Source organism: Leptonychotes weddellii, chromosome 6, assembly GCF_054177405.1.
Source record: "Leptonychotes weddellii isolate Sample4059 chromosome 6, ASM5417740v2, whole genome shotgun sequence".
NCBI lineage: Eukaryota > Metazoa > Chordata > Mammalia > Carnivora > Phocidae > Leptonychotes > Leptonychotes weddellii.
The window spans coordinates 130,095,965-130,122,832 of record NC_138374.1 but is presented as its reverse complement, the minus strand read 5'-3'; the positions used below and the strand labels follow the sequence as shown (position 1 = coordinate 130,122,832).

The 26,868-nt window shown below is 52.4% G+C and overlaps 1 protein-coding gene across 1 annotated transcript in view; it reads right to left on the bottom strand.

Moving 5' to 3' along the window:
- The window catches only part of FAM78B (family with sequence similarity 78 member B), a 66,979-nt gene extending 47,073 nt beyond the window's left edge, over nucleotides 1–19,906 (bottom strand). Inside the window, exon 1 of the mRNA XM_006749153.3 lies at nucleotides 19,174–19,906. Coding sequence (XP_006749216.1) covers nucleotides 19,174–19,436 — 263 coding nt within the window. The 5' untranslated portion in view covers nucleotides 19,437–19,906. The remainder of the gene's footprint in view (nucleotides 1–19,173) is intronic.
- Between the last annotated feature and the right edge of the window lie 6,962 nt (nucleotides 19,907–26,868).

Genomic DNA, 26,868 nt, shown 5'->3' with positions numbered 1-26,868 from the left:
CACCCACCTGCTTCTGGGTTTCCTGGGGGAGAGGGAAGGATGAGTCAGATGTTTTCTCAAATTCCCTTTCAGCTGCTTTGTGACTTTAAGAGAGGCCACAGAGCATTATCTTAGCAAAAGTCAGCAAAATGCCCATCTTGGATCTGCATATTGTCAAAGACAAGCTCAAGTCAGACACATTTCTGGCACCAAATGGAGCCCATCTCTGCAAGTTTTCCAAATGAAAGGTGACTGGCTCTTCTTGGTTGGCTGCCCATCAAGCTGACGCGCAAATGCAGAACTCAAGGCCTGGAGAGATGGCAAAGTGGACAAAGCCTGCCTCACGAGTTAGAAGGAGCTTGTCTGGGGCGCCTGGGTGGCTCAATTGGTTAAGCAACTGCCTTCGGCTCAGGTCATGATCCTGGAGTCCTGGGATCGAGTCCCGCATCAGGCTCCCTGCTTGGCGGGGAGTCTGCTTCTCCCTCTGACCCTCCTCCCTCTCATGCTCTCTGTCTCTCATTCTCTCTCTCTCTCAAATAAATGGGTAAAATCTTTAAAAAAAAAAAAAAAGAAGAAGGAGCTTGTCTGGTCATATCCCTTGCCTTCTGGCCTTGGACATGTCACATAACTCTGCTGGGTCTTGGTTTCTTCATTTGCAAAAAAGACATGATACCTCCCCACCTTCTTCTTATAGCTACAGTGAGGAGCAGAGGAAATGTTATGAGCCAAAGCACTTTGTAAGTTTCTATTACCAAGATGAAGGATGGTTATTAGTAACATGGCCCGGAAGGTCCAGAATCTTCCCTGAGGACAATTCACGGGAATGCTCTGGGCCTTTAGTTCAACGGACTGACATTTCAGTTACTGCTATGGCCACTTTGTTGAAGAGGCTTTTGACCTCCAGGGCCAGTGTCTACCTTCTCCACTCAGGGTTTTATGACATCTGGGACCACAAAGCATTATGTTTATTTAGGATCCTGTCTGAATCGCTTTTTGTATCTCTGAATTAAACATATTGATTATTGGGTCAGGGTGGCACATTAGGCTAACGTTTCAATTCAGAGCCCAGAAAGCCAGGAGGATGGTAAAGTGGACAAATCATGGGGAATGGGTCTCAGGGGGGATCTCTGTCAACCTCAGCACAGGTAAACAGCCTCCTGAGCATTAGCATGCATTTCACTCTGGCTCATAAAGCCTATTATCCTGAGCTTCCCCTTGGAAGCTTTAGGTCCTTTGCCTTCCTCTGTATTCAGTGCTCAGGCTCAGTTGATGACTTTTGGATAAGGACCCTCTACTCTGTCTTTGTAGATCTCGTCCCCAGCCAAGCACGCACACAAAGGCATCAGGGTTCCTAAAAATCCTGAGCTCATAATCTAATCCAGGGGCTTTGAGCTCTGGGTCTGGGGTTCAGGAGACAGCAGATCCAGGCGGAGATAAACAGAGGGAAATCCGTCCTGGGAGAGGCGGTCAGGAAAGAACCAAGTGCAGCCTAGTAAGCGCAGCGATGGACATGGGGAAGGGAAATTTGCTGACAACCAGGACGGGGAAGGCGGGCTCGGCATGAGGTGAGGATGGCCAGAAAAGTCCTAGGGGCTGTTGAAGGTAACACCTGACTTCTTTTACGGGAACGCTGTGGTTCTGGAGATCCAAAGCAGGCACGAGGCTGGGATAACAATGCCTAGATGAAAAGTCCTCCCGTGGCTGCTACTCGCTCATGAAGACCTTCTCTGGGAACAGAGTCCCAAGGATAAGCAAGTTTGAACCTGGTAAGGACACTTCAGGGAACTGGTATAATTCTGCCTGGAGAAAAGGCAACTTGCGGCAGTCTTTCAGGGGTCTCTACCGGTCTATCAGGTTCCGCCTCCTCCAGGCAGGCCTCCCTGATTACAAAGGCCATAGTGGACCCCGCATAGTGCTAAGCATCCAGGTGCTTAATAGCACCAGCTGACTGATTTAAAAGGGCTTGTACACAACCACAAGACTTTCTGCACGGGATGAAAGATTTCCTAGCATAGCTCCTGGCACATACCAGGTATTCCATGAATACTTCTCCATTTAGTTATTTGTTCACCAGTTTTTTATTTAATTTTTAAAGATTTATTTATTTTGAGAGAGAGAGAGAATCTTGAGCAGACTCCCTGCTGAGCGTGGAGACTGATGCAGGGCTCCATCCCACTACCCTTCGATCATGACCTGAGCGGAAATCAAGAGTCAGACGTTTAACCTGAGCCCCCCAGGCGCCCCTCACCCATTTTTAAAAACATTTAACAAAATCACAGGGTACCCGCAATGCATGAGACACTGTTGTAAGCATGTTGTAAATGTTAACTCATGTAATCTTCCTAACAATTTTACGAAGTAGGTACCCCTGTTATGGGTGGGGAAGCAGAGGCACAGAGAGGTCCCTGAACTGCCTGAAGTCACACGGCTAGTAACAGCTACGTATGGAGCTGCGTACATGGCCCGTGTATGGGGGGCTCAGAGCCCATGCTCTTTCATGCTATGTGGCCTCCAAAGAGGAGGTAAGAGGCCGGTGGCTCTGAGCCCCGTGCCCTTCTCCACCGTAGTGCCCTCTGCCCAGGAATCTAATGCTTCAGCCGCCACAAGGACAATGAATCTCCAGCCCCACCCCACTCCACCATGTGCAAACCTCTCCTGAACGCAAGGTGCCGTGTGAGGGGTCCAAAGAGCTATGAACACAAAGAGCACAAGTCTTTGATAGTTTTTGTTTAAAGAGTGTTTTGTTGGCTTTCGGAAAAATCCTGACCTCCCTCTCATGTACGTGCAGTTTGGTAAGAATGTTTGCAATGGTTCTGTGATTAGGTGTTCAAATTATTTGCTGCTCCCAGCCTTTGCAAGCCCTGCTTGGCATCTTAGGGTTGCTTTTCCTCTCTTAGGTCAGGCAGTAGTACTAGGACTGCTGTGCTGATCCTGCTGGTCAGAAGCATAGCTTCGGAGTCCTTCGAACCTGGTGTTCAATTCTGGATCCAGCACGGTGAGTCTGGGCAAAGTACACGATCTTTGAAGAGCCTCAGTTTCTTTATGTGTCTCATGGAGATAATGTGAATTTCAGTGAGTATTAACGAGACACGTTTGGGTCAGGTTCGTCCTGTGCCTATCGGCTGGCGAACCAATAAACGAATGGATGACCGCGTGCCAGTCAGATGGTGGAGGTGCAGCTCAGATCTCCGACGGGCACCCCTGCACCTGAGGGAGGAGACAACTCATTCTGCCCCTCGGAGCCCGGAGGCCCAGCTGAGAGGGGAGGCTCAGACCCCACGCTCCCGACACGGCACCCGTCCAGGCGAGGTCATTCCTGAGGACCGTCACTGCGTTATGGCGTGTGTTTCTCCGAGGCATGATAAGCTTGCATAAAAAATTAAATTCACAGGGGCGCCTGGGTGGCTCAGTCGGTTAAGCGACTGCCTTCGGCTCAGGTCATGATCCTGGAGTCCCGGGATCGAGTCCCGCATCGGGCTCCCTGCTCGGCGGGGAATCTGCTTCTCCCTCTGCCCCTCCCCCCTCTCATGTGCTCTCTCTCTCTCATTCTGTCAAATAATAAAATCTTTATAAAAAAAATAAATAAAGTTTCATTGGGCGCCTGGGTGGCTCAGTCAGTTAAGCGACTGCCTTCGGCTCAGGTCATGATCCTGGAGTCCCGGGATCGAGTCCCGCATCGGGCTCCCTGCTCGGCAGGGAGTCTGCTTCTCCCTCTGATCCTCCCCCCTCTCATGTGCTCTCTCTCATTCTCTCATTCTCTCTCTCAAATAAATAAATAAAATCTTTAAAAAAAAATTAAATCCACGGAATCGTTATAAAAACAGACATGTTTGACAATAGACTCCGTCCTCGGGGGATCTCAGCTAGTCTGCCGCTCAGCTGTTTGTATGACCTTGACCTCTTCTCACAGCTGTGCTATTGCTGCACCTGAGAAATAAAGCAGTCGCGCTGGGGAGCTCCCGGTCTTTCCAGCTTCTGAAGTTCTATCGCCTTTTCTTTTTCTACCATCAGCTACCAAGAGGGAGCAATCAACGTGGAATCAGCTGGCAAGTGTGGCCACTTCCTGACCGCGTGAACCTGCCCAATCACTTAAGTTTCCCAAGCCTGGGTTTTCTCCCTTGTTACATGGACGACGACGGCATGAGCCCTAAGAGCAAGTCTGAGCCTCAGCGGAAGTACCTAGAGAAAAGCACTTTGGTAGGTACTAAACTTCCAGCCTCGCCTTTTGTCACCGGATTCTAGTCTTATGTGACCCCCAACTGCCTTGAGATCGCCATACCCCAGAGCAGCTGGACGCAGGGAGCCCCCAGCCCTGTCCCCACGCCCCGGCGACTCAGCGCGAGGAGTGCCCGGGCGATGCCAAGCATGGGTGCCTTCCCGGGGGGCCCCTGGTTACGCCTTCGAAATAGCAGCCAGTGTTGCCTCCCCGCCCCTCCTCCTGATGGTCCTTCTCAGAACCATCTGGAAGAGAAGGAGGTACACAAGCTCACCACCTGCCAAGGGCCGAATGCCAGTGCAAAATGAGCCTCGGGGTCAGGCCCAGGGAAGAAGAACAGAGCAACCTGGAGCAAATCCTTCTGAGTCGCTGATGCTCCGGAGGGACACTGCAGATGGCTGTGCTCAGACAGGGCCTCAAGAGCTTCCTCTCCAGCAGAACATTCTGGGTCATCAAGGCAGACTTGGGGCCTTGAAGTGTGTACAGATGGGGACCCATGCCACAGTCATTGGGCAGAGCCACAACACCGCAGAGAAACTGAGTCACTGAGACAGCAGGATGCCTTCGTCGGCTGTGGCTGGTGCACGGTACGGGTCTTGCCAGACTCCCTCTATCCAAGATCCTCAGCATGCCGTGGCTCCTCTCTCCACTCCCAACGGTGGGGGTGCTAAGAAACCTCAGGTCTTTTTACCAAAGGGCCTTGCCTCGACAAGCAGCTTGCTTGGAAAGATATTCCTTCAAACCAGAAAAAGTAGCCCCTAAAAGCTTATTTATTTTTTTGCCTATAGTTAAGGAACAGAAGAACCTAGTAAGGAGGTCATAATGTAGTTAAATAAATATCCTGAAAAACCCTCCATTACAGATCTCTTACGGAATCCGTGGTTGAGCTTGCAAAACAGATCCCCCAGAGGCCAAACATGAAGAGGAAGCAAAACCAAAGAAGTAGGCAGGCTCAGCCTCGAAATGTACAAAGTAAACTGGAGTACTCTGCAGGAAGAGAGTCATGAACACGCCAGCATGGAGAGAAGTTTCAACAGACCTCAGTAACGAATAGAGCAAGCAGATAAAACTTGGCAGGAACACAGAACATTCGCACAACACAACTAACAAGTTGGATCTTATGGACATAAATAGTGAATATTCAGAAGTCGGATGGAGTGACCCAGAGCTAAGATGCTGAGGTTGTATGGAAGTTGATTTTCGCCAAGGAGCTAAGGGTCAGGGCGATCCACCTCAGTTCCATCCTGGGTCATGCATGTATCAAAATGTTGACAAACAGGGATGGCAGGACAGAAGAAACTGAATCGTTGAGACTGGAAATGATTGCAGGTCGAGCTGTAACAGCTCAAGAGTTCGCTGCTACTCTGTCAGCAGGTCTGTGCTCTTGAACTCTGGATATACTTAGCCCTTGACCAGTCCCACCATCTATACCCACTTCCTTCTCTCTGACGACTCTGCTTCCACTTAACAAGAGATGTTTCTAATAGAATACTTTTTCAATGTCTTTGCTCTTTTGGAATAGCATGAAAGCATTCCAAAATGCTTTTCCTTTTTTTTTTTTTTTTTGTGGCAAGTCGTAAATACCAAGGTGAAATTCTAGATCCTAATTCTGATGCCCAGACATTTCAAGAAGCACCAGATGCTGAGAGTAAATCTTAGAAAAAATCCTCTCAGCATCCAAGTGAGGATGGATTTCTTTCTTGGAGTGAAGACCTAAACACACCCGTCTGCTGATCCAAAAGCATCCCTACTCTTCTTGGCTCAGTGGTGGTTGTTTGTCCAGCCTGGGGGTACCTGGCCTCGGACTCCTCCACCCTGAGTCTGAAGAAACGGTGGCGCCATGTGAGCAGAGAGGAAACCATCTGAAGGCCCGAGTGTTCACCAGCCATTCCCAGAGGGTGCGGTGCCCAAGTGTCCCGGCTTCAAGTCCTGGGCCCGCGCGACCCTTCAACCATTTGGCTAAAGAGAATTGGCTGCTTAATGGAAAAGTCTGCACAGATCCCCAGGTTAAAGGTTGACGGCCAAGGCTTCTGTGAAAACCTTATCAGGTGGCCTGATGCTGCATCGCCCCTTCCATTCTAGGCCGAGGGCCTGGTGGCTCCTGCAGGAGAAAGGGGCCCTTAGCTCCAAATCTGCACAATGACCCCTTCTAGGCAACCTTCAGGTCTGACCCTTTGTCTCATCATGCAACAGCCCCATTTCTGAGAGTCTTCAGTGGCCCCCCACGTACACCCAGATGGTGAGATGCTCTGGAGGATCCAGGCCCTGAAAAGATGACCTCTCTCTGAGACATCTGAGAGAAGAAGAGACAGTGCAGGAGGATGCACCTTCGCCACAGCGGGGGCCACCTCGGGGTGCCCAGCCCCAACCCTCCCTTCCATTTCAGGCACCCCTTAGTTGGGGCCGCTCGGCTCAGCTACCTGACCAGAGACTGTTACCCTGGGGGCTTTCAGCAGAGAAGGCTGAGGGGGGCTGTTCTTTGGCATCGGGGTGGGGGTGAGATCAGCGCCAGCCCTGCTTGGGTCTCCTAAGTTCACCCGCCGGGAAGGCAGGGCCGGACAAAAAGTTAAGAGTTTGGCCTCGCTGGGCAGGAACCCGGCTGTCTGTGGCTTCCCTTGGCCCTGTCCACACCCCATCAGTCGTCCTCTTTCCCAATCTTAGGGTCTGCTCTTGACACCCAGGCCTTTCTGATGGCCGCCAAGAGGACAAGGGCAGTGAACCATGTTCTTCAACTTCTTTCATTACCCCATCCCTCTGCGACAGACCTCTGTGAGCGGCCCGGCCCTGGAGGCTGGAGCATCAGTCCGCCCCCTCCCTGGTCCACCCACTCTGTGATGTCCCAGGTCCTCTGGTCTGGCCCAGGTTCCAGCTGCCTTGCCAGACTTCCAGAACTCTAGTTTAGTTGCCCCTGTAAGTCACAAACAGTTTCCTTTATAAAAATCGTTCTGTGGCTTTTGAAACCCCCACCCCCACCCTCCATGAGAGGAAGAGTACAGGCTTAGAGGGTATGCGAAGGAGGACAGGGTGGCTCACGGCCTCCCAGGGCAAAGGACAGCATGATCCTCTGGCTGGGAACCTCTCTGCATTTCTCTGTCCTACCTCAGAGAGAAAGAGAGGGAGTCTGACAGAGAGGACCCAGGAGGACAGGGGCCAGGGGCAGGCATCTGGCTAAGGCCCAGCAGCCTGACAGGGTGACTGGCCCAAGATGAGCAGAGGGCCAGAAACCAGGCAGGGAAATGTTGACATGGACAGAGAGATGGTGCACATGGTAGACAGGGACAGGGACTTGAAACTAGGCCAGGAGATCTGAAGGTACCTCGTCCTCCAGGGAGGGCCAGAGGTGGGTCCCCGTGCAAGTTTTGAGAGGGAGGCCCAGGCTGGAACAGGACCGTGTCAGGGGGAGGCAGACTACTTGATGTTGTTCAGAATTTCCAGAGGCCTCATGATGGGCATCCTGCAGTGGTGTGAAGACAGAGCTTTGGAGCCACCAGATGGGCCGAGGTGATAGGCTGCTCAGAGGCACACATGGCCCCTCTGCCGTCCTTCCTTTAGACCCCCCTTAAATCCCACCAAACTGGGTGTTGACCTTGACCAGCTGCTTCTGTTCCCCTCCGCCCCTCCCTTCTTGATTGAGAGTAAGCAGCCAGCACACTTAGATCATGCCCTGTGCTAAAAGGCTTCAAGTGAACAAAATATAAGAAACAAAAAAATGGAGAGAAACCCAACTAAAAGCCACAACAGAAACAGAGTCTCCAGGCTGCTAGGATATCCCTCTCAGACTTGCCCCATCTGCTCTGCTCCCCAGGAGCCTCCCAGCTGAGCCCTGCTGTCAGGGGAGGGCCCCCGGCCCCTCACAATCTGTCACCTTTGACACCACTTGGATCTTGTTTCTTCTGGACCTGCCAGGGGCCATGAAGCTACCTTGCCTGAGTGTGGGCAGCGGGGGCCAGGGGGCCCATGTATGGCCCTGAGTACGAGGGAGGTGGGGAGGTAAGGGAAAGGGATTCTGAGTTGCTGGGCACCCGGGCAGAATCTCACGTTCTCCACACATCCCTCCTCCCTCAGCTGCCAAACCCTCCCATTTCCTGCCACCTGTGGTGGGTACCTCTGGGGAGACCCTCGCCTTTCCTGCATGCTAATCACTGTCTATGGACACTGGGAAGAGGCTGGTCTCTCTGCTCCTGGCAACTGTGTAGACATCCCTTGGGCTGATGTGAGTTCCTCCCTGTGCTGCCGAGGGCCAGGCCCTTCCTGGACTCTGGGCTGCTTCCTCTCTTGGGCATCTCTGCCCAGAAACCTGGACCGTCAGCAAACAGGGAATGGGGCGGTGGGGGCAGGGATGAAACAATAGGATGTGGTGACCCAATTACTACTTTACGGACTAGGGGTGCCCGGGGTTGGAAGGACTTGGGTCACTGGCTGTGTCATGGCCCCTCTCTGGGCTTCGGGGTCACCATCTGTTAAGATGAGCAGGGGGCTCATGAGTTCCCACGTTGCCTTAACATTCTGCGACTCATGGATGATTCTGCTGACCCACTACCTGCACTTTTCTGGGTGTTTCTCTTGAATCTAGACTCTGCTGTGACTGGTAGCTGGTAGCTGGCAGGGTAAAGAATGCGAACTCAGGTGCTGAGAGGGTCCCTTGGGTCCGACCCCAAGACCCCAGTCTCATTAACGTCATGTCCTGACCAGCTGAGCAAACCAGCTGGGAGGCGAGGAGGCTGGCTATTTCCAATCTGATTAAACCCTTTGTTCCCCAGGTTTGCTCAGGAAGGACAAAAGCAAGTGCTCAGGCAATATCCTGAGCCCCCTCCTTATCCATTTATTGGTTCATTCATTCACTCACCCCTTAATGAGGCAGCATAACGTCACGGAGTCTCTGGAAACCTGGTTTCTAATCCTGGCTGTCACCGATTAGCTGGGCAATGCCAGGCAAGTTAGTCAACCTCTCGGGCCTCAGTTTCTTCATCTCCAATTCGGGGAAAGTAACAGCCTCACTTCACAGATGTGCACACGGCACATTTAGCATGAAATGCGTGTTCAACAAATGGCTGAGTATCGTTGAGTAAGCTGCTTATGGCCTCATGGGGATACAGACAATAGGCAAATACCTGCTCCTTCCTTAAAGCCCACATGGGGCCCAGCACCAGACAGGCTCCCTGGCTCCAAAGACCATGAAGAAATCTTGGGAATGTGGGTTTAGTTTTCTGACACAAATTTCTTAACAAAATGTGAAGGTTATTCATGAACGTTTGAAACAGATTTTCAATTATTTGAGTCCCTTTAAAAAAATCTGGTTTTGAATTGAGTCCCCCAGCCTCAGCTGTGGATGCTGCCATTGGGAATGGAGGCTCAGCTGGTGGCCCTCAGGAGGAGGAAGACAGGGCAGCATCCTGCTCTCCCAGAACCAGCCTGAGTCCCCTTCCAGCCTCGTGGTCCCCACACACCCCAGCACCTGACCCCGGTCCCCTACCCCCATGCCAAGAGCAAAGCAACATCTCATTGGCCTGTTTCTGGCCATTCCCAACTTGCCAAGGCATGACTCGGCCGCCACTCATGCCCAGAAGCCCCGACCTCCTCAGCCCACCTGCCCTTCAAGATGCTGACCGAGGATGCTGGTTTATTACTCCCCATTAGCCAGACCTCTGACAGCCTCTGAGCACCCCAGCCTGGCACAGGCCCAAAGCCAGCTTGGAAAGGTCAGGCCCCAAGAGAAAGCGCCAGCCAGAGGCTTTCTGAGGCAGGCCTGTCCCAGAAAACCCACTGAGGTGCCATCAGACACCACGGTCTTATTTATTTCACTGTAATCTGACAGCCTGCACATTTCTCTTTGCTTCTGTTGAATACATTGGGATGTTCCTATCTGCCCTCTCTTGTCTTTAGAGGCCACAAATCCTGACTGGCCCGGAGGTGCCCAATGTGCACAGCTCTAAGGATGACCGCTCCTGTCCCCAGCTCCTGTCCGGGGTCGGCCGACTGTGCACTTGGCACAGGGAGGGACTAGGGAGGAGTTGAGAGGCCTGGGCCCCAGGCCTGCCCCACCCGAGGCCTGCCAGGGTGATCTTGAGCACACTCTTTCGTCTCTTCGGGCCTCCACTTACTCATGTAAAATGGGAATGGTTGCTCTAAATATGTTTCATGATTATCGTCCGGTTAATTATGTGAAGACTTCTTATAAAGAGACAAAATCATTTTATATGGAGAGAATAAAATATATTTATGACAGCAGACATATTGACAATAATTTGGATGCAAATCATTTCATTGGTCCCATCTGTCCACCTGGGTTGCGAAGTCTGCAGCTTACGGCTCCTTCCGGAGCTGGAACAGCATGGCTTACACGCTCTAGAATTGTCCCCAAGTCCTAGGCTTCTCATCTGACTGACACTGTCACCTCAGGAGGGCCCGCGACAGGGTGGGGAGTCCCCGCGAGGATATGGCTGAGTTGCAGGCATCCTGTCCAGGAACTGGAAGTGCTCAGGGTCCTGCATGCCACCCAGAGCCCACAGCTCAGAGCAGATCTGGGAGGGTGACTTCTGGGTGGGACGAGGGGTAGCCACCACCCACCCCTGAGTATGTGTGGAAAACAGCCCTGGCTCCCTGTGGGCAAAGCCAGCCTTTCTCCTCCCCTCTGGCTCTGAGCAGGGCCGGGGAACAGCAGCTGAGCCGTCTGGGACCCATTCATCCTCAGAGTCTGAACGCCTTTCTGCCCGGAAGCCCCAGGGCCACAGCCGTGACCTCCCTGTTCCTTGAAGCTGACTGAGAGTCATCCTCTAGTGACAAGAGTCACGCTCCATCATGATAACAATAATGCGTGCACGGCACATTTCAGTGTGAAGAGCTCTTTCACGGTCTTTACCCCCCAGTGACGGCGACAGGACAGATTTCATCGCCCAGTGACGTGCGTGCAAAGCAGACACCGAATTGTTAAGGCATCTGCTAAAGGTCACATGACTGGCGCTCGAACCCAGGTCTCCTGACCTGAACCCCGGTGCTGGGGAGCCAGCGGCTCTATCTTCAGCCGGCACCGTGAGCCGCTGGTTCCATCTGGCTAGCATACCGGAGCCTAATGAGGGAGAAGGGTCTGCAGGGCTAACATGGTGGCCTGAGGCGGCCTTGGGAAAGGAACAACAGTACCAGAATTCCCAGGAGCCAGAGGGGTGTCCGTCCTGTGAGCCAAGGGTCCTTCCGCCACCAGAAGTGGGTCTTCTTTCTCTTCCCGATCATCTGTCCAAACAGCGATGGTCTGGAGAATCTGAGGGACGAACAGACTCTGAAGTCCAGGAGCTGGGGGGTCTGGGTCACTATCTGCTGGTGACCATCAGGGCTGACATGGGACCCCCAAGGAAGCTCCTGGAGGAGGCGGCCCAGGGCTCAAATCTGCAGCCCAGACGCCGGCTCGGGGTCCCTAAGAGCTGGGGGCTGCCTTCTCTGTCCCCCCCACCCCCCCAGAAAGAGCCGCTGTCGCTGCAAATGTCTACCACCACTCTCAGCGGGAGCTCTGAGACGTCCACGCCCCTGACCTCAGAACAACTCTCTCCATTTCCGAAGGAGTGAGGAAACACACGAATCAGAGAAACACGCTACAGCTAGGACCGTTTTGGAAAAGACTAGGGAACTGTAGAGGGACAGCGATATTTTGCAGAGCGAGTTCTGAGCGCCTCCTTCCTAGGAGAGAAGGCAGCGGGTTAGAAAGAGCAGGGGGACAGGGGTGGCCGGGGCCTGGGCTCTTGGCGGGGCTGCTGGCCGGCTGAGGCCCCGGGCCAGCTACTGAACCTCACTGCCACAGGAGTAGCCCCCCTGGCTGCTGAGATGTGCCGGGGGGCCCTGTGTGGAAAGCACCCGGCACCGAGACCTTTCAGGTCATCTCCTTCACCTCCCTTTGGGGCCCTTCAGTAGCGCACCTCCCAGACTCGGGAGGCTTTCCTGGATGCGGACGGTTCTCCCGCCACCTGGACACAGGCACCCCCCTTTCTAAAACCCACTGCGACAACTCCAGGGTACCTCGCTGATTTGGGAGTCCCGGTGAGAACGGCAGGCGGCTCCCCCAATACCATGTGGGGGTCTCTCTGAAGCTGGCGTGTGCGCCCCAACCCCTCCCAGGGACCCCGGCACCACGCGGGCCCTGCCTGGCTGGGAGTGGTCACCGGAACGGTTACCGCTGACTTCGCGTCATTTCTCTTCTCGTGACAGCCATTCATAAACGGCGGCCACTTCTCGGGGCCTGTTTAGTGTTAACACATCAGAAAAGGCAGCGCCTCTGTGATCAGCGACCCAAGCGGCCGCACGAGAAAGGAGCTACCGCATCAGCCACCCGGGGCCGCGGGGCAACCCAAGCCCCTCCTCAAGGAGCGCTGAAGCACCAGGAGGCCCCAGGCCGCAGCAGCCGTAAGGGCGAGGTTTTCTAGTGCTGCTGGGAATGGGGTGCTGGCCGGTCTCCACCACTGCCGGGCTGAGCCGTGGCAGCACACAGACAGGCAGGGTACAGGGTCCGAAGCCAGTCCCCGCGCCGCCACCAGCTAGGCTTGTGCTCTCATGTCCTCTGACCTCCGTGAGCCTCAGTTTTCTCCTCAGGAAGATGGGCACACTGACAGCATGGAGCTCCCAGGGTCGGCAGAGGGTCAGCCAAGATCCAAGTGCTGGACAAATCAGAAGGCAAGGGATATTTGGGATCTTGTGCCCCACACTGGAGTCTGCAGTCCCCTACCCAATCGCCAGCTTTCTCTCTTCACCCGGAACACGAAGCACCTGCAGACAGCTTTTGCCTCTGCTGCCTGGTGGACGGTCACTGATACCCTGCTGTCCCCATCCACCCAGTGCCCGGCTGAATTGTAGCATCTGGGTTACACGAGCCGCGTTTCATTTTTAACTCCCCTCCTAACCCTTGTCCTGACGTCCCCTCTGGGTCCTCCCATCCCTTCCAGCCCCAGGGTTGTGCTTTATCTCCAGTGAGCCTAATGCTTCCTGATAAGACCTGCTAATCCTCCGCCACTCCTCCTCTCCGAGATGGAGAAGATTAGAGGCAAAGGGTGAGGCCAGCTCCCCTTCAAGGGCACTCAGGACTCTCATGAGGGAAGTGGATCCTGTTTCTCATCTCATGCTCTCGACTGGGAGTCCCTGACATTTCTGGTGAAGTGCAGCTCTAGCCCCTTCCAGGTCATGAGCCCCCCGTCCGGGGATGTAATGGGAACGGGGGGAGGGTGGGTGTTGGTGCAAGTGGCCTGGGGGCTCATCAGATGCCTGAAGGAGGCATCTCTATGACTGAGGAGGGCCACATGCAAAGCCAACCACGCGTGCAGGCAGCCGCAGCCATGGTCATGAGGGAAACTGCTAGCTTTCAGGGAAATGACCCGAAAGAGCGGGGTACTAGCACCCACAGTCCTGAGATTCAGACCACGGGTCAGTGATGCAGGTGAACGGTGCTATGACATGGTCTCCGGGTTGCCTCTCCTTGGGCAGACACCGAATGCCACTTGATCACAGGTAACGCGAAAGTGAGGCTTGGGTGTTTGCTGAACACGGCTCCTCGTGCACAGACCTGGAGGCAGAGGAAGTGACAGACGGGAGCCCTGCGCTGAGGAGCAGTGGATCTGCCAGGGCAACGCAGAACGAAATGACCCAAAAGCATAGCGGCGTTACACTGTGTATGTGCTAAGCGACAGCTGGGACGTCTAGAGTTCAAGAGCTTGGTCGGGTTAGCCTTGGGTGTGATAGGAAAAGCTGATTTTGAGGGGCCCCCTGGGGGCCCAGTCGGTGAAGCATCCGACTCTTGGTTTCAGCTCAGGTTGTGATCTCAGGGTTGTGAGATCAAGCCCCGTGTTGGGCTCTGTGCTCAGCGCTGAGTCGGCTCCGGATTCTTCCTCTCCCTCTGCCTCTCCCCGTGTGTTCTCTTTCTCTCAAATAAAAAATAAGTCTTTTAAAAAAAAGCTGATTTTGAAGACAGACATGATTTGTTGAAGATGAAACAGACTATTCGAGGTCCGAAAAAAATGGCTCATTTATTTTTCAGATGTTTATGGAGGGCCTGCTAGGAGCTAAGCACCATTCATAGGGCATAAAATGGATACAGTATCTGCTTTCATGGGGCTTATATTCTAGCAGAAGGGTCAGGTGTTAAACAAACATACAATTACATTCTTACAAACTATAACAAGTAAAAGAATAGTGTCTCATTCAAGAGAACAGAAGAACCTTAATTTAAACTGTGAAATCCGGGTGGCCTCTGAGGAGGTAATGGTTTAGGCCTGAATAAGGAGTAGGAATGTGCTACAAAAGGGTGGGCAAGAAAAGCATTTCAGACAGAGAGCAGCACAAGGAAAAGTTCTGAATTGGGATAAAGAAGCTGTTTTGTTTGTTTGTTGTTTTGTTTTTTTTTAAGAAGTGGAAACAGGTTGACACGGCTTAAGAACAGAAAATTCGGAGACTGGGATGAGGCCTTCACATTTCCTACCTTTTACAATGAAAAGTCAGTAAAAGAGTTTAAGCAGGAAAGTGATAACATTTACGTTTTGAAACTATCACTTGGCCACTGTGTGGGGAAGAGACTGGAGGGAGGGCAAGAATGAAGGTGGGAAGTTTGGCTGGATATCCTCTGCTGGAGCAGGTGATAGCTGACGGTGACCTCCCTGTGAGGATATGAGTGGACGCAGAGTGGTGGCTGGATTACAGAGCTATCCCAGAGACGGGACCAGGGGGGTTTGATGATGGACTGGACGTGTGGGAAAATATCTAGGATGACACACAGATGGTTCAGCCTGAGCAGCTCAGGGGCTGGAGATGTTCTTTACCAAGATGGGGGAAGATCGGTGGAGATGCAGATTTGGGGAGGGAGCTGGAGTGGCAGTCAAGAGTTCCGGTTTGGGTACATTAAGCTTGAGATGTCTTTGAGACAGCCAAAGGGGAAATCGTACACCGACCGATACACACACACACACACACACACACACACACACACACACCCTATGCCGCAGGTGACTGCACATCACACAGAGCATCGATTGCCATGGGGAAGGATAAAATTACCCAGGGAGAGGATCCAATGAGTAAGGTCCTCATGAACTGTACTCTGAGGTAAGACAGAGAAACAGCTAGAAAAATAGCATCAAGCTAAAAGATGGGAGTGATTCAAGATGGAGGAAGCTGTCAACTCTGCGGAATATTGCTGAAATAGCGAGTGTCTCTCAAAAGCATCTGCTGGATTGGTAACATGGAAGTCACAAACTGAGCCAGAACAATTCTGGAATGGATAGAAACCAGCTTGGATTGGACTGAACAGGCAACAAAGGTGGGCAGGTAGTGTCAACTTCTCATCAACACTGACTCCCAAGGAGGAGTAGAGACAGGCGGGAGTGAGCTCTGACCTCCGCAAGTTTCACCCAGGCCAAGGGTCTCCCAGCCTTGGGCTGACCACAATTCCCTCACAGCTCCAGAAGATGACGCACATGGGCTCAGAGAGAGTGGGGAGGGCCTTTAGCCATTGCCTGTCCTCCCTCTGACCTCGGCTTCACCTCATTCATCCTTGACACATGAACCCCACTCTTTGTTCAAACCTCACTCAGGAAACCTCTTGGGTGGCATACTCTAGCATTCAAAACTGTTCCATCACAAAGGTTTTATGTCTCTGTTGAAAAGCCCCTGCATGGCCCAGAGGTATGAAGAAAGTAGGAAGAGCCTCTCCACGCTGGTTCAGAAGACCTGACCTCAACCTTCTCCTTTCCAGGTCATATTGTCCTAGGCCTTTCCCAACAGACCCTGGCCTGCCTTCGGACCTCATCTCCCACTGCTCTCCTACTTGAAAGCTCCACTCTGGCCTACTTATGCTCTCTTAAGACACCTTATATTTTCCTGCCCCCATATATTTGCTGTTCTTCCCCCTTAGAATGAGTCCCCCTCCTTGTCTAGCTGAATCTTATCCATTGCTCACATCCAGTTCCAGTCCTTCTGCCTCTAGAAAACCCTGCCTGGCTTCCCACCCCTCTTTCCAGATTTCTCCTATACTGCTTGGGAGCAAAGGCTTGTTCTGCCTGTGTCCCTCCCTCCTACACTGAGGAACTATGAAGCTGCCTGCTTGGTCCTTTGCTTTCTTTGCTGGTGCCCAGACCTGAGAGGCGCTTGATAAATAATTTGTTTATTGATGGGATGATTGACGAAAAACCAGAGGCCCTTCATTCCCGAAAAATGAAGACTTAGACCAGGGCTGCATTAGCGGGGTTCACCAGGGCCAAAGGAGAAATAAATAGAGGACATAAGTATTCACCAGCCTGGGTTCTATGCAATCATGTGAGAATGTTCCAAGTCACTTGAGTTCAAGTTCAAATTAAGCTCCGGCCATCATGATCATCAACTGTTTCAAATGCTCCTTCAGAAACCTACTCCTTCTTGGAAATGTTGAAACTTTAAACCACAAAAGCTCATGTTTTCTTTTAAGCCTGTCACTAGAAGTTTCTTGCCATTTTAAATTATGGATTTCCTCTGGCAGTCCCTTTTAAAATGTTGAAAAGGCAGCTTTCTAACCTATACCCTCTGATCATGTCATGCTTCATGTAACAAGAGCATTGCAGAGGGGTGAAAATTCAGCCTGTGGTATTTTTTATCCCCCCACTCAAGATACTGGCTAAAGTGGGTAATAACCAACAGATTGTGAAGACTTCCATGCAATATGAGGTCCCATTAAAAAGTTTGTCCTGGCTAAGTTTTCAGGGCATACACATTTTGTGGAGATGGGTTCAATCCACTTTGGGCTCCAAAGTATGCTTAAACATAGCAATTATTGCAACCATGAAAACAGGTGGACTCTGGACCCAGATCTCCAATAATATGCTTCATGATATCTTGGGCACTGTTTTGCTTCCCTGCATCAATATGAACACTGAGAATCTTAAAATACTGATAGTAGCAGTTGAAAAGCAAAGCTCTTTTCCAAGCCCCAGAGGCAAGAATTCAGCAAGGAAACGTCAGGGAATAAGTGCCCCTCAGACCCAACACCAGTTCATCCCCATTGAAGCTGGTTCCACGGTGGACACACTGTCCCCCAGATTCAAGGATGTTTGACTACTATGTCTGTTTATATCTCAACTCAGCTTTTCCTGAGGTGGGATATGTTTTCTTTTATGGAAAGAAATTATTTGTTTGCTTTTGATTTACTGATTCACAAGAGATATAAAGCAACAGAGAGGCCTGGCTGTGTAGTCTGGGGAAAAATGCTCAGTGCCTCCTGGCCTCCTCTGCATTGGCCCCAGACTGCAATTACTGCTCTGGTCCCCGCCCACCCGGGCAAGGTGTACACCACCATCAGGGCCAGGACAAGAGGGAAGGCCTTTGCGTGGTGTGGGGCTTGCTCTGACTTTGCTGGAAATAATGGGTTTCTAAAAGAACAGCTTTAAGAGACCCATGTGTTCAGATATAATCATCCTTTGGAGGGTGTGTGTTTTTAAATGGCATGATTCACCCAAAATAATATGTCCCCCATTTCTTACATCCAGCTGTCTTCCAGAAAGATAAGAACACAGTGAACAGAGGCATATAGGAAGAAACTAGGCTCTCGCACATCTTCACTAGGAATGGGCCTTCTCCAGCCCTCAGCTTTTATGCTTAAAGAGAAAAGTTCAAACTCTTTGAGGGGAAGGCAGGGAGAACAAAACAACCTGTCAAAATCTCTTTTAGCACCCATGACTAGTGTTAACTTACATGCTCTCAGAGTGCAGTTAAAAACCCTGCAAGCTGCCATTTAAAAAAGATCGTTTGGCCTTTCAAAATCAACTCCCTTGCCCCATATATTCAATGGATGAACCTTGGGAGCTCCAGAGTTCCCGGTTAATAAATGAAATGAGGCTGGATTTCCAGAAGAGGGTTTCTCTAGAGGCCGCAGGCTAATTAGGGTGCTCCAGACCAACACCGTAGCGCAGGCAGAATGCAGGCCCCAAACCTTTTAGCCACTGTGGTCGCCAACCGCTCAGAGTCGGTTTCTGCAAGGAGGCTGGCGGGGAGTTAAGCAAAGTGAGTAACTAAAAAGTCCTGGGCGCGACAGCCCGCAGCCTGCGGCTCTGGGGCAGGCTGCGGACTCCGGGTGGCGGCCGCGGAGTCGCCGCGGTGCTGGGTCTCCCCGCAGCCGCCCAGCCCCGCGCGCACCGAGCAGCGCTGCTGAAAGAAGTTGGAGAGCTCCCAGCTCGCCGACTGGATTCGCCGGTGGGCGCTGGGGAATCCCTCCCGGCGCCGCAATTAGTAAAGTTCTGGAGCAAGTAAGGACCCTGGACAGCCAGGAGACGTGTACTTGCCCGGAGCACAAGGAAAACCCCGCGCCGCGCCAGCCCCAGACCGCTCGCACAAGGTGCCTTCCCGCTCCCCACCGCCGCACAACTCGTCCAGAGGGCGCCGAGCCAGAGAGGCGGCTCCGCCGGGCTTGCGGCTCCGAATGGAAACGCCTGCAGCCTTCCCGGCCTGGGGCACGAGGGCTCGAATTCAACAGCGGAGGGAACAGGGGCAGAACCAGCAAGTCCCGCTCGGACGCCCGGGACCTTCTCCTCCAAGCCCTCTCGGGCTTTTCCAAAGGACGCGCGGCACAGCCGGTGCGCCCCCGGCGCTCCACGCCACTCCTCTCTCCACAGGTCCCCCCAAACTCTTCCCGGGAAGCCCCATCAAGCCCAGACGGCTCCCCGAAACTCCCAGGGCACTCGCCAGCCACCCCCACGCCCGTCTCTCGAACCCTCCTTGTCGCGTTCTCGCCGCCCCGCGCCCTCCTCCTCGCGTTCACGGGGAGTCAGAAGCAAACCACGAGAAAATGCCTTCGCGAGGAGCCTCCCTACACCCGCCCTGTCACTGAAACAAAAGCGCAGGGAGGAGGGAGGTGGAAGAGGAGGCGGGAGGAAGGTTTAGAAAGAGGATGGGGAGAGCGCTAAGAAGGAGCTGAGGAGGAGGGTCGGGGTGGGGAGGAGAGACGGGGCCAGGGACCCCGCTCCGGCTCCGCGCCGCCGGTCGCTTACATGCCCAGGTCGCTGTAGGTGTTGAAGAACTCCATCTGGTTGCACGCCTGGATCCAGCCCACCACCCAGGTCTCGTGGCGGGGGATGGGGGGCATGACCACGCGGGCCGAGGCTTTGAAGTAGGGGGTCTTGTAGCGCAGGACGATGGGCGAGGTCTCCTCGATGCGCGTGGGGCACTGGTCGATGGTGGCGCACACATCGTACACCACGATGTTCTCGCGCCGGATCCGCGCCTTGCAGGTGATGCTTTGGATACAGCCCATCCTGCCGCCCGGCGCCGGCGCGGCGCGGCGTGGGGCAGCGCGGGGGCCCGCGCGGGCAGCCGGGGGCGCCCGTCACGCCGGCATGGCGACGCGCCGCCAGCTCCCGGTCCGGCTCAGCTCGCGCCTGGGAGCGGGGAGCCGCCGCCGGGCATCCTCCCGGGAAGCCCCCTCCTCCGGCCGCCGCGCGGGGTCCCCGCCGCCGGCCCCCGCCCACGCGCGCCCCCTCTCTCTCCGGCAGGGCGCGCGGAGCGTGCGCTCCTAGGAGGCGGCGGGCGCCCCCGCCGAGGGCAGAGCGGGGAGCGGCGCTGCGCGGAGCGGTGCCCACCCGGGGCCGGAGCCCCCCGCCCCTCGCCGGAGAGGAGGAGGAGGCGGCGGCGGCGGCGGCGGCGGCGGCGGCATGGAGCCGGGGGAGGGCGGCGGCGGCGGCGGCGGCGGCGGCGCCCGGTCTGTCTGCCTCCGCGGCGGCAGCAGCAGCAGCAGCAGCAGCCGCCGCCGCCGCCGCCGCCGCTGCATGAACCTCTGCACCGCGGCTGCCCCCCGCGTGCAGCGCACCCAGCGGCGGGCGAGCGGGCGGCCCGAGCGGCAGGCGGAGGCGGCGGCGGCGAGGGCGGCGGCGGAGATCCGCGCGGCCGCCGGCCCCGCCCCGCACTCCCCTGCCCGGCCGCTGGGGGCGGGGGGGCGCCAGGGGGCTGCGGCCGGGGGGTGGAGGGCCCCCTCGCGCCGGGCTGCCCGGGACGTGATCCGCGGAGGAGACTGGCTGTACGCCACGAGTTTTGTCCCTCTCCGGCTGCCGTCCGGGTGGCGGGGGGGCGGGTGGTGATGTGTAAGGGTGGGGGTGTTTAAAGGGCCGCGGGCGCCGGGGTGGGGCCTTGCACGTGGGGCCGGCGCGGGGCGGGGCTGCGGTAGGTGGTGCCGGGGTGGACGTGGGGGCTGGGGGGCCCGGCGGGCCCGGGTGGGGCCGGGGTGGGGTCGAGGTGGGCGCCGCGCTCCCGAGTCTGGTGGGAACCGGGAAGCGACCGTCTGGGGCAGCCGGGGCGGGGGGCGGGGGGCTAGGGGAGCAGCTGTATCTTAGGCAGGTCGGTTATTTGTAATGTGGTTTGTTAGATTAGAGTTAGGCTTGAGCTCCCCTAGTACCCTACCTAGAGGAAGCCTCCAGGAGCCGCTCGAAATGCGGTGGATTTGCGTCTTTCCCCGACTGGATTTGCTCTGGAAGCTTTTCTTTCCACCACCACATGTAGAGAGGGTACCCAAAGAACCCCCCCACCCCCACCCCGTGCCCTAACACCACGTCGCCAAAATGCCAAGAGTTTTGGTTGTAGCATGAGCTCAGCTTTTACTCATCTCCTGCCTTCATCTAAATCTTTTCTTTCTCAGAAAATGCTCTTTCAGCAAAACCCGGCACATAGGGGAATTAGAGCAGTGGTGGACTTACCTAAACACGGCGTTTTGAACGTACCTGCGGGGAGACAGGTTGTGCCCAGCGCGACCATCTAGCTGGATTAGAATGCCTAGCAGCCTTCTTGAGGTTACCCAGGGTAACCTGTGACCTGCTAAGTGCAAGGGGAACTTGAGAACATTTTTGGAACCAGGCTGAATTTAAATAGTAACTGCTTAATGATACAAGTCCAGGACACCGGTTTGTAGTAAGCCATCTCCCTCGTAGAAAGCCTGGATCTCAGGGACCCACTCTTGTCCTAGCTTCTCCAGAGCACAGCACGTGGGGGCTGACCAGCAGTTGTCTGTGAATGAATGAAGGAGTAAAGAAAGAACAGCCTCACTGTCATCCTCCTGCGGTAACTGCCACCGTAGATATTGGACACTGTGTGCAGTATGACCCAAGCCATGTGTCCGATATTGTGGTCTAATGTACCAAACGGGAAATGATATTTAGCAAATGCTCTTACTGGGCATCTTTTTACATTTAAAAGCCCAATAGCTTTTCTTTAAGTATTTCTTCTGTGATCATTGAACATTTTGCAGGATCTGGTGCTCAAGTGTGAAACATTCTGACTAACAGGCTGCAGGAGGCTGACTACAGTTAGTCTTTAGCTAGGACAGATGTGATGAGTAATTTAAAAGTCGGTTGAGATAAAAGCATTCTTCATCCTTGTTTTAACTTTTCTGGCACCTTGATTCACTTTGTAGTTAACAAAAAAGCAGTTTTTGCCTTTTGATAGCATGCTTCGGTCATTTTACCACATTGCTACAGATCTCAATCGCGGGTCCTTTCATTCAGGAGACGCTCACTGACTTCCTGGCAGGAGCCAAGCCTTGTGCTTTGCACTAGGATTCAGAGGTGAACAGGAGCTCATAGATCACTGAAGATAAACCTGTTAAGTTGTTAGTGTAAGTTGTGACACATGCTTCATTAGGGGTGTGTATCCAGTACTGTGGGAGGCCAGATAGAAGAGCCACTGAGAGATGTATCCGTGGCTCTCTTGAAGTAGTGACATTTGAATTGGATCCTGAAGGTATTGTAAGAGGCTCTCCGAGAAGAGGAGAGCTTTCGGGCAGTGTAGGACAAGAGTTGGGCAAATGAGAAATGCATAGAGGTATGAAAGAATGCAGCATGTTCTGGGAGATAAACAGCTCACAGCCAAGGCGTTTCTCAGTGTTAGACGGTGGGATAGGACCCTATCTTGATCTTCACTGGAAGCCAATGAGTGCGAGATTTGCATTTTTTTTAAAAAGATTTTATTTATTTATCTGACAGAGCGAGACACAGTGAGAGAGGGAACACGAGCAGGGGGAGTTGGAGAGGAAGAAGCAGGCTTCTTGAGGAGCAGGGAGCCCGATTCCGGGCTCGATCCCAGGACCCTGGGATCATAACCTGAGCCGAAGGCTTAACGACTGAGCCACCCAGGTGCCCCGCGAGATTTGCATTTTAAGAAAAATTACCCGGTATCCTTTTGGAGGATAGAGCAAGGATGGTTTCGAGGCAGGGGGTCAGGGTATTGTGATGACAGATGATTTGGCCCCAAGCTAAGGCAGTGCCACGGGGCTGGAGAGGCCTGGCTGCGTTTGAGAGTCATTTAAGAGGTAAAATCGATTTACTTGGTAACTGATTAGATGTTGGGGAAAGAGTCTGGCCAACTTTGAATTTCCTGGCTTCAGCAATAAATACATTTGATTTAGCAGTAGTCAAAACAAGGAGACAGAATTGGAAGCAGATTGAGGTTGTGTGTTGTCATGCTGTGTGGAGGGTATTTGGGGGAGGGGGCCAGAGTTTGGGTTTCAGTGGTTATTGGGTTCCAGGAAATAGACAAAGAGAAAAGCACTCAATTGGGGGAATGTAGTTAATCCTTGTTGGTTTGAGTTACTTGTCAGGCTGCAGTGTCGTGGACAAATATCATCCTTCGTCTTCTGGTAGCACGTGCTAAGCCTTCATAAACAGGGCAGAGCGATGGCAGCCTACTCCAAATGGCAGGAAAAGCATATAAAGGAGAATATACCTTCTTTCCAAACTTAAAATGAGGCCTTGTTTTATCCAGTAGAGAACCAATAAAATATAACTCATTATTCACAGACCTGGACCCCTGACATTCTCAAAGGGTTCATGCATGACCTTCATGAGCCTCCAAAATCATGAATGTCACCATGACATATCATTTCCACTATAAAAAGCAGTAAAGTGTGAAAAATGTAAGGGATCCTTTTAGACTCTTAATGGTTCTATCAATAGGGGACCAAGGTGATTTCTAAAGTGACTTAAATAAATTTTGCCATTAAAATGAACTCCTTACTTCATTACATCTGTACCTCATTAATTCCGTATTTCCCTGGCTCTGCAAAGAAAAAAAAATGTTAGCCGCAGTAGGAGCGTGACTACATAGATGTCAAGGAGAAGAGAAGAGCTGAGCTGTGTGGGGACATGAATGCCAGCCGTCGGGTGTGGTCCATTCACGAGCTAAGTGGCTGGCAAGTCCACTCTGGCGTCCTGGCAAGCCATTCAAATTTGTGTCTCAGCAATTACCTCATGGCAGAGACCTTTAAGATCACGCAGTGGAGACTGTGTTCATCCATGAATAGTCAGTCTGCAAATGCCAGTGGACTACTCTGTGTAGCACACATGAAAGTCCTCAGAAGTGCCACGATGTCTCTGTGCTGTTCTTCTAAGCTCCTCTTTCTCTCTTGGCATAGTGAGTGTCCCTACCCTGTAAGCATCACCGACCTGCCTCTCTTAGCACCTTTCGTGCTGTGTCACAGTTGAATGCTCACACAGATCTCCTTCAGTAAGCTGTTCACACCTCTGGGGAATGTGGCATCATGTCTTGTTGCCCAGCCCAGGGCCCCCCGCCTAGGAGCTGCTCAGTAAATATTAGAATAATTAAAATTATTTTTTAATATGATAAAATATTATTTCCCATAACTTAACTGTAAGCTCTGTCTCCTTACCAACAGTAAGCATATATTTTTATCCTAATTCTTTCTGCGTGGTACTTCTTTGTCCTCCCAGTCTTCCCTCACAACGAGCCTTCTTGGTGGTAAGTGATGCCTTTGTCTCTGAGCACCATATACCATCTCAAGGGTTATCCACTCTAGGCACCAAGAAAGGGAAAGACTTCAATGACAAGACGTTGATGACAATCATTCCTTGTGAATAACCTCATTCGGGTTTATTCTCAGGGCACAGCGCAAATGCTCCTTTGTATGTCATGCTTTTGATGGTCTTGTGCATGACAGAGACCCTCAGTTCCCCCAAGTTAGAGCCCCAGAGCACATTCCCCAGGATGCTGGCCTCTGCACCTCCTTTACAGTCCACTCTCTCAGCCTCCGATGACCCCATGCTCAGTCTTTCCAGAAGCAGGGCGATCTCTGACTTTATTTTTCCTATTGGTTGACTCATTACTCAATTTGTCAAGTGTGTTTTTTAGAAACTCTGGGTTACAAGGGCCTATTTTCTAGTTGACCTTTGCAAGGGTTTTCAGAAACTGTAGAAGAGATTACCACAAGTTGTTGCCTCTGGAGCTGTTAAAAATGGAGATAGATTTCTACCTAGCTTAGATGTCCTGAAGACAGGCAAGAGGGTAAATGAATCCTCAAGGTCCAAGAGTTCAGGGTTAAAGAAATAACTTGGCTTTTTGGTGTGAGCTCCTCCTACCACCACTTCAAGTCAGAGAAATCCGGCTAAGCTCAACAGGAAGTGGACCGTGGCCATGGACTCTTCACAGAAGGCAATCAGCCCAAGATGTGACAGCTGATTCACGTAGTCAGTATCTATCAGGCCTTTCCCACCAGCCTCACATTACCTTAGGCTGCAAAGACTGTGAAGAAGGATGCCCTAGTTGCTCAGCTGTCCTGTTGAAGGTCACTCATGCCTGTCTCTGCCATAGTCAGGTCCTTTTCTAGGTCCTTCTCTATAGGGTTTAATTCTCTTCTCTTCTTTTAATCCCATGATTCTGCAAATCATGATTCTCCTCCTAGCTTCTCTGACTCCTCTTGCTTCCCCATCTCCCACAGACTAGTATTCCCAAGGGTCTCTCCTCCCGTACCTGAACTCTCTCAGAGCATTTACTGATGCTACTGGTTTTAATTATTATTTTCCATGGATGTCTTCCAAGTTGGTCCCTCCAGCCCAAACATTTCCTCAATTCAAGGCCAGCACGTTCATCTGCCTACTAGATGTTTCCATTCAGAAGTCCTGCTATCTTCTTCATACCAGTGAATTGGCACCTCTCTCCCTGCAAGCCAGTGTCTCCTCCTGACTACCCCACTTGTGGCTGAGGGTTCTTCCCTCTCCATCTTTGCCACTGTCATCCAACACCTCAAGCGAAAACAAATTTTGATCATGATACTCCCTATTGTAGAAATTTTCAGTGTCTTCTTGTTGCAGATTCACCACAAATATCATGGGTTGGTGTTGAAGTGCTCCATGATGGCACCTCAAGGCTTTTCAGCCTTCTTAGCCTCTGCTTCCAACATACCCTGGGCCTCAGCCTGAGCAGACAACGCACCATTCCCTCAACAGGGCTCCACCCTTTCCACTTCTCCATCTTTCTTTAAGCTCAGTCCTCGACTGCATGTTCAAAGCCTACCCTGCTCCATGACAATGATAATGATGGTGACCCTGTATGTCTCACTGAGTCCTCACATGAGTCTGGGAGGTGGGACTGTTATCCTCCTTTATGGATGGCGGTGCAAAGCAAGTAAGGGACCACCCGCAGGCCAAACTAGTAAGTGGCTGGGCCAAGATTCAGTTCTCTGTCTGCCCACACACTGTGACCCTCTGACTCATAGAAACTGCGAGCACTTCAGCCAGAAATGATCTTTTTCACCCCTGAACTCCTACACAGAACACACACTGGACACTGAGTAACTCACACATGAATGAACAGAATAACAGGATTTTATAATGGCTTTATGGAAAGAGCAAAGGAGAAGAAAGAGTTAAGGATAAATCTAAGATTTTCAGACTAATTACTTAGAATGGTAACACCATTTTCCAAGTGAATCACATGAGAAGAGGAGAAGGGAAGAGTCTGGTGGGTTGGGGGCTATAGTGACCTTGATATCAAGACATCCAAGTGTTCGAGTGGGGAGGTCACCGATGGGCGCATCTTGTTTGAGTTGTCGTTTTAGAAACTATAGCTTAGTGCAATTCCTTCCTTCTCTCATTTCTCCCTCCTTTCCTTTCTCTGCATTACCTTCTTTCCTTTACTTTCTTCCAGAAATATCATCAAGCCTTTTCTTGGTGCCTGGTATTCTGATGCTGCTTGGAGACAGTGAGGCGTATGAGATACTCCATCCTGTTCTTACTTTGTTCATAGCACTCACACTTTTAAAATACTATTTATTTACATGTCTCTCTCATGAATACATTATCATCATCTTGAGTTTGTGTCTCATATTTAATTCGACTTTGTGTCCTCAGTTGTAAGCACAGTGCCTGGTACGTTGTAAATTCTCAAGTGATGTTGAGTCAAATGTAGCCTGGTGAGGAGTAAGAGAAAGGGCATTTTCAGGCTGAGAGCAGTGCTCCTCAAATTATGCCTACAGACCCCCTGAGGATCTTGATAAAATGCAGATTCTGATTCAGTAGGTCTGGGTGGGCCTGAGACTCTGCATCTGTGGTGAGTTTCTGAGTCCTCATTACTCCAAATGGGATCTGAGGACCCTCAGCACTGGCATCCAAGTTCACGAAGCATGATGGAGAGAATGGTGTGTAGGAAGCAGCTGGACGTAGCATGTGGGGATGTAGGCATGGCGATTGTGGAAGCCAAAATGGGGAGCTGGGACCAGGGCCTGCAACTCCCAGGGTCTACGTGAGGCAGAGGGAGGTATAGTGAAACGTTAATGCAGTTGGAGTCAAACATACCTGGGTTCTAATCTCAGGTTAGACAAGAACTAGCTGTATAATTTCAGTGTCCCTTAGCCGCATTTTGTGTGTCTATCAAATAAGAATAGGGAGAACACGATGTCTACTTCGTAGGGC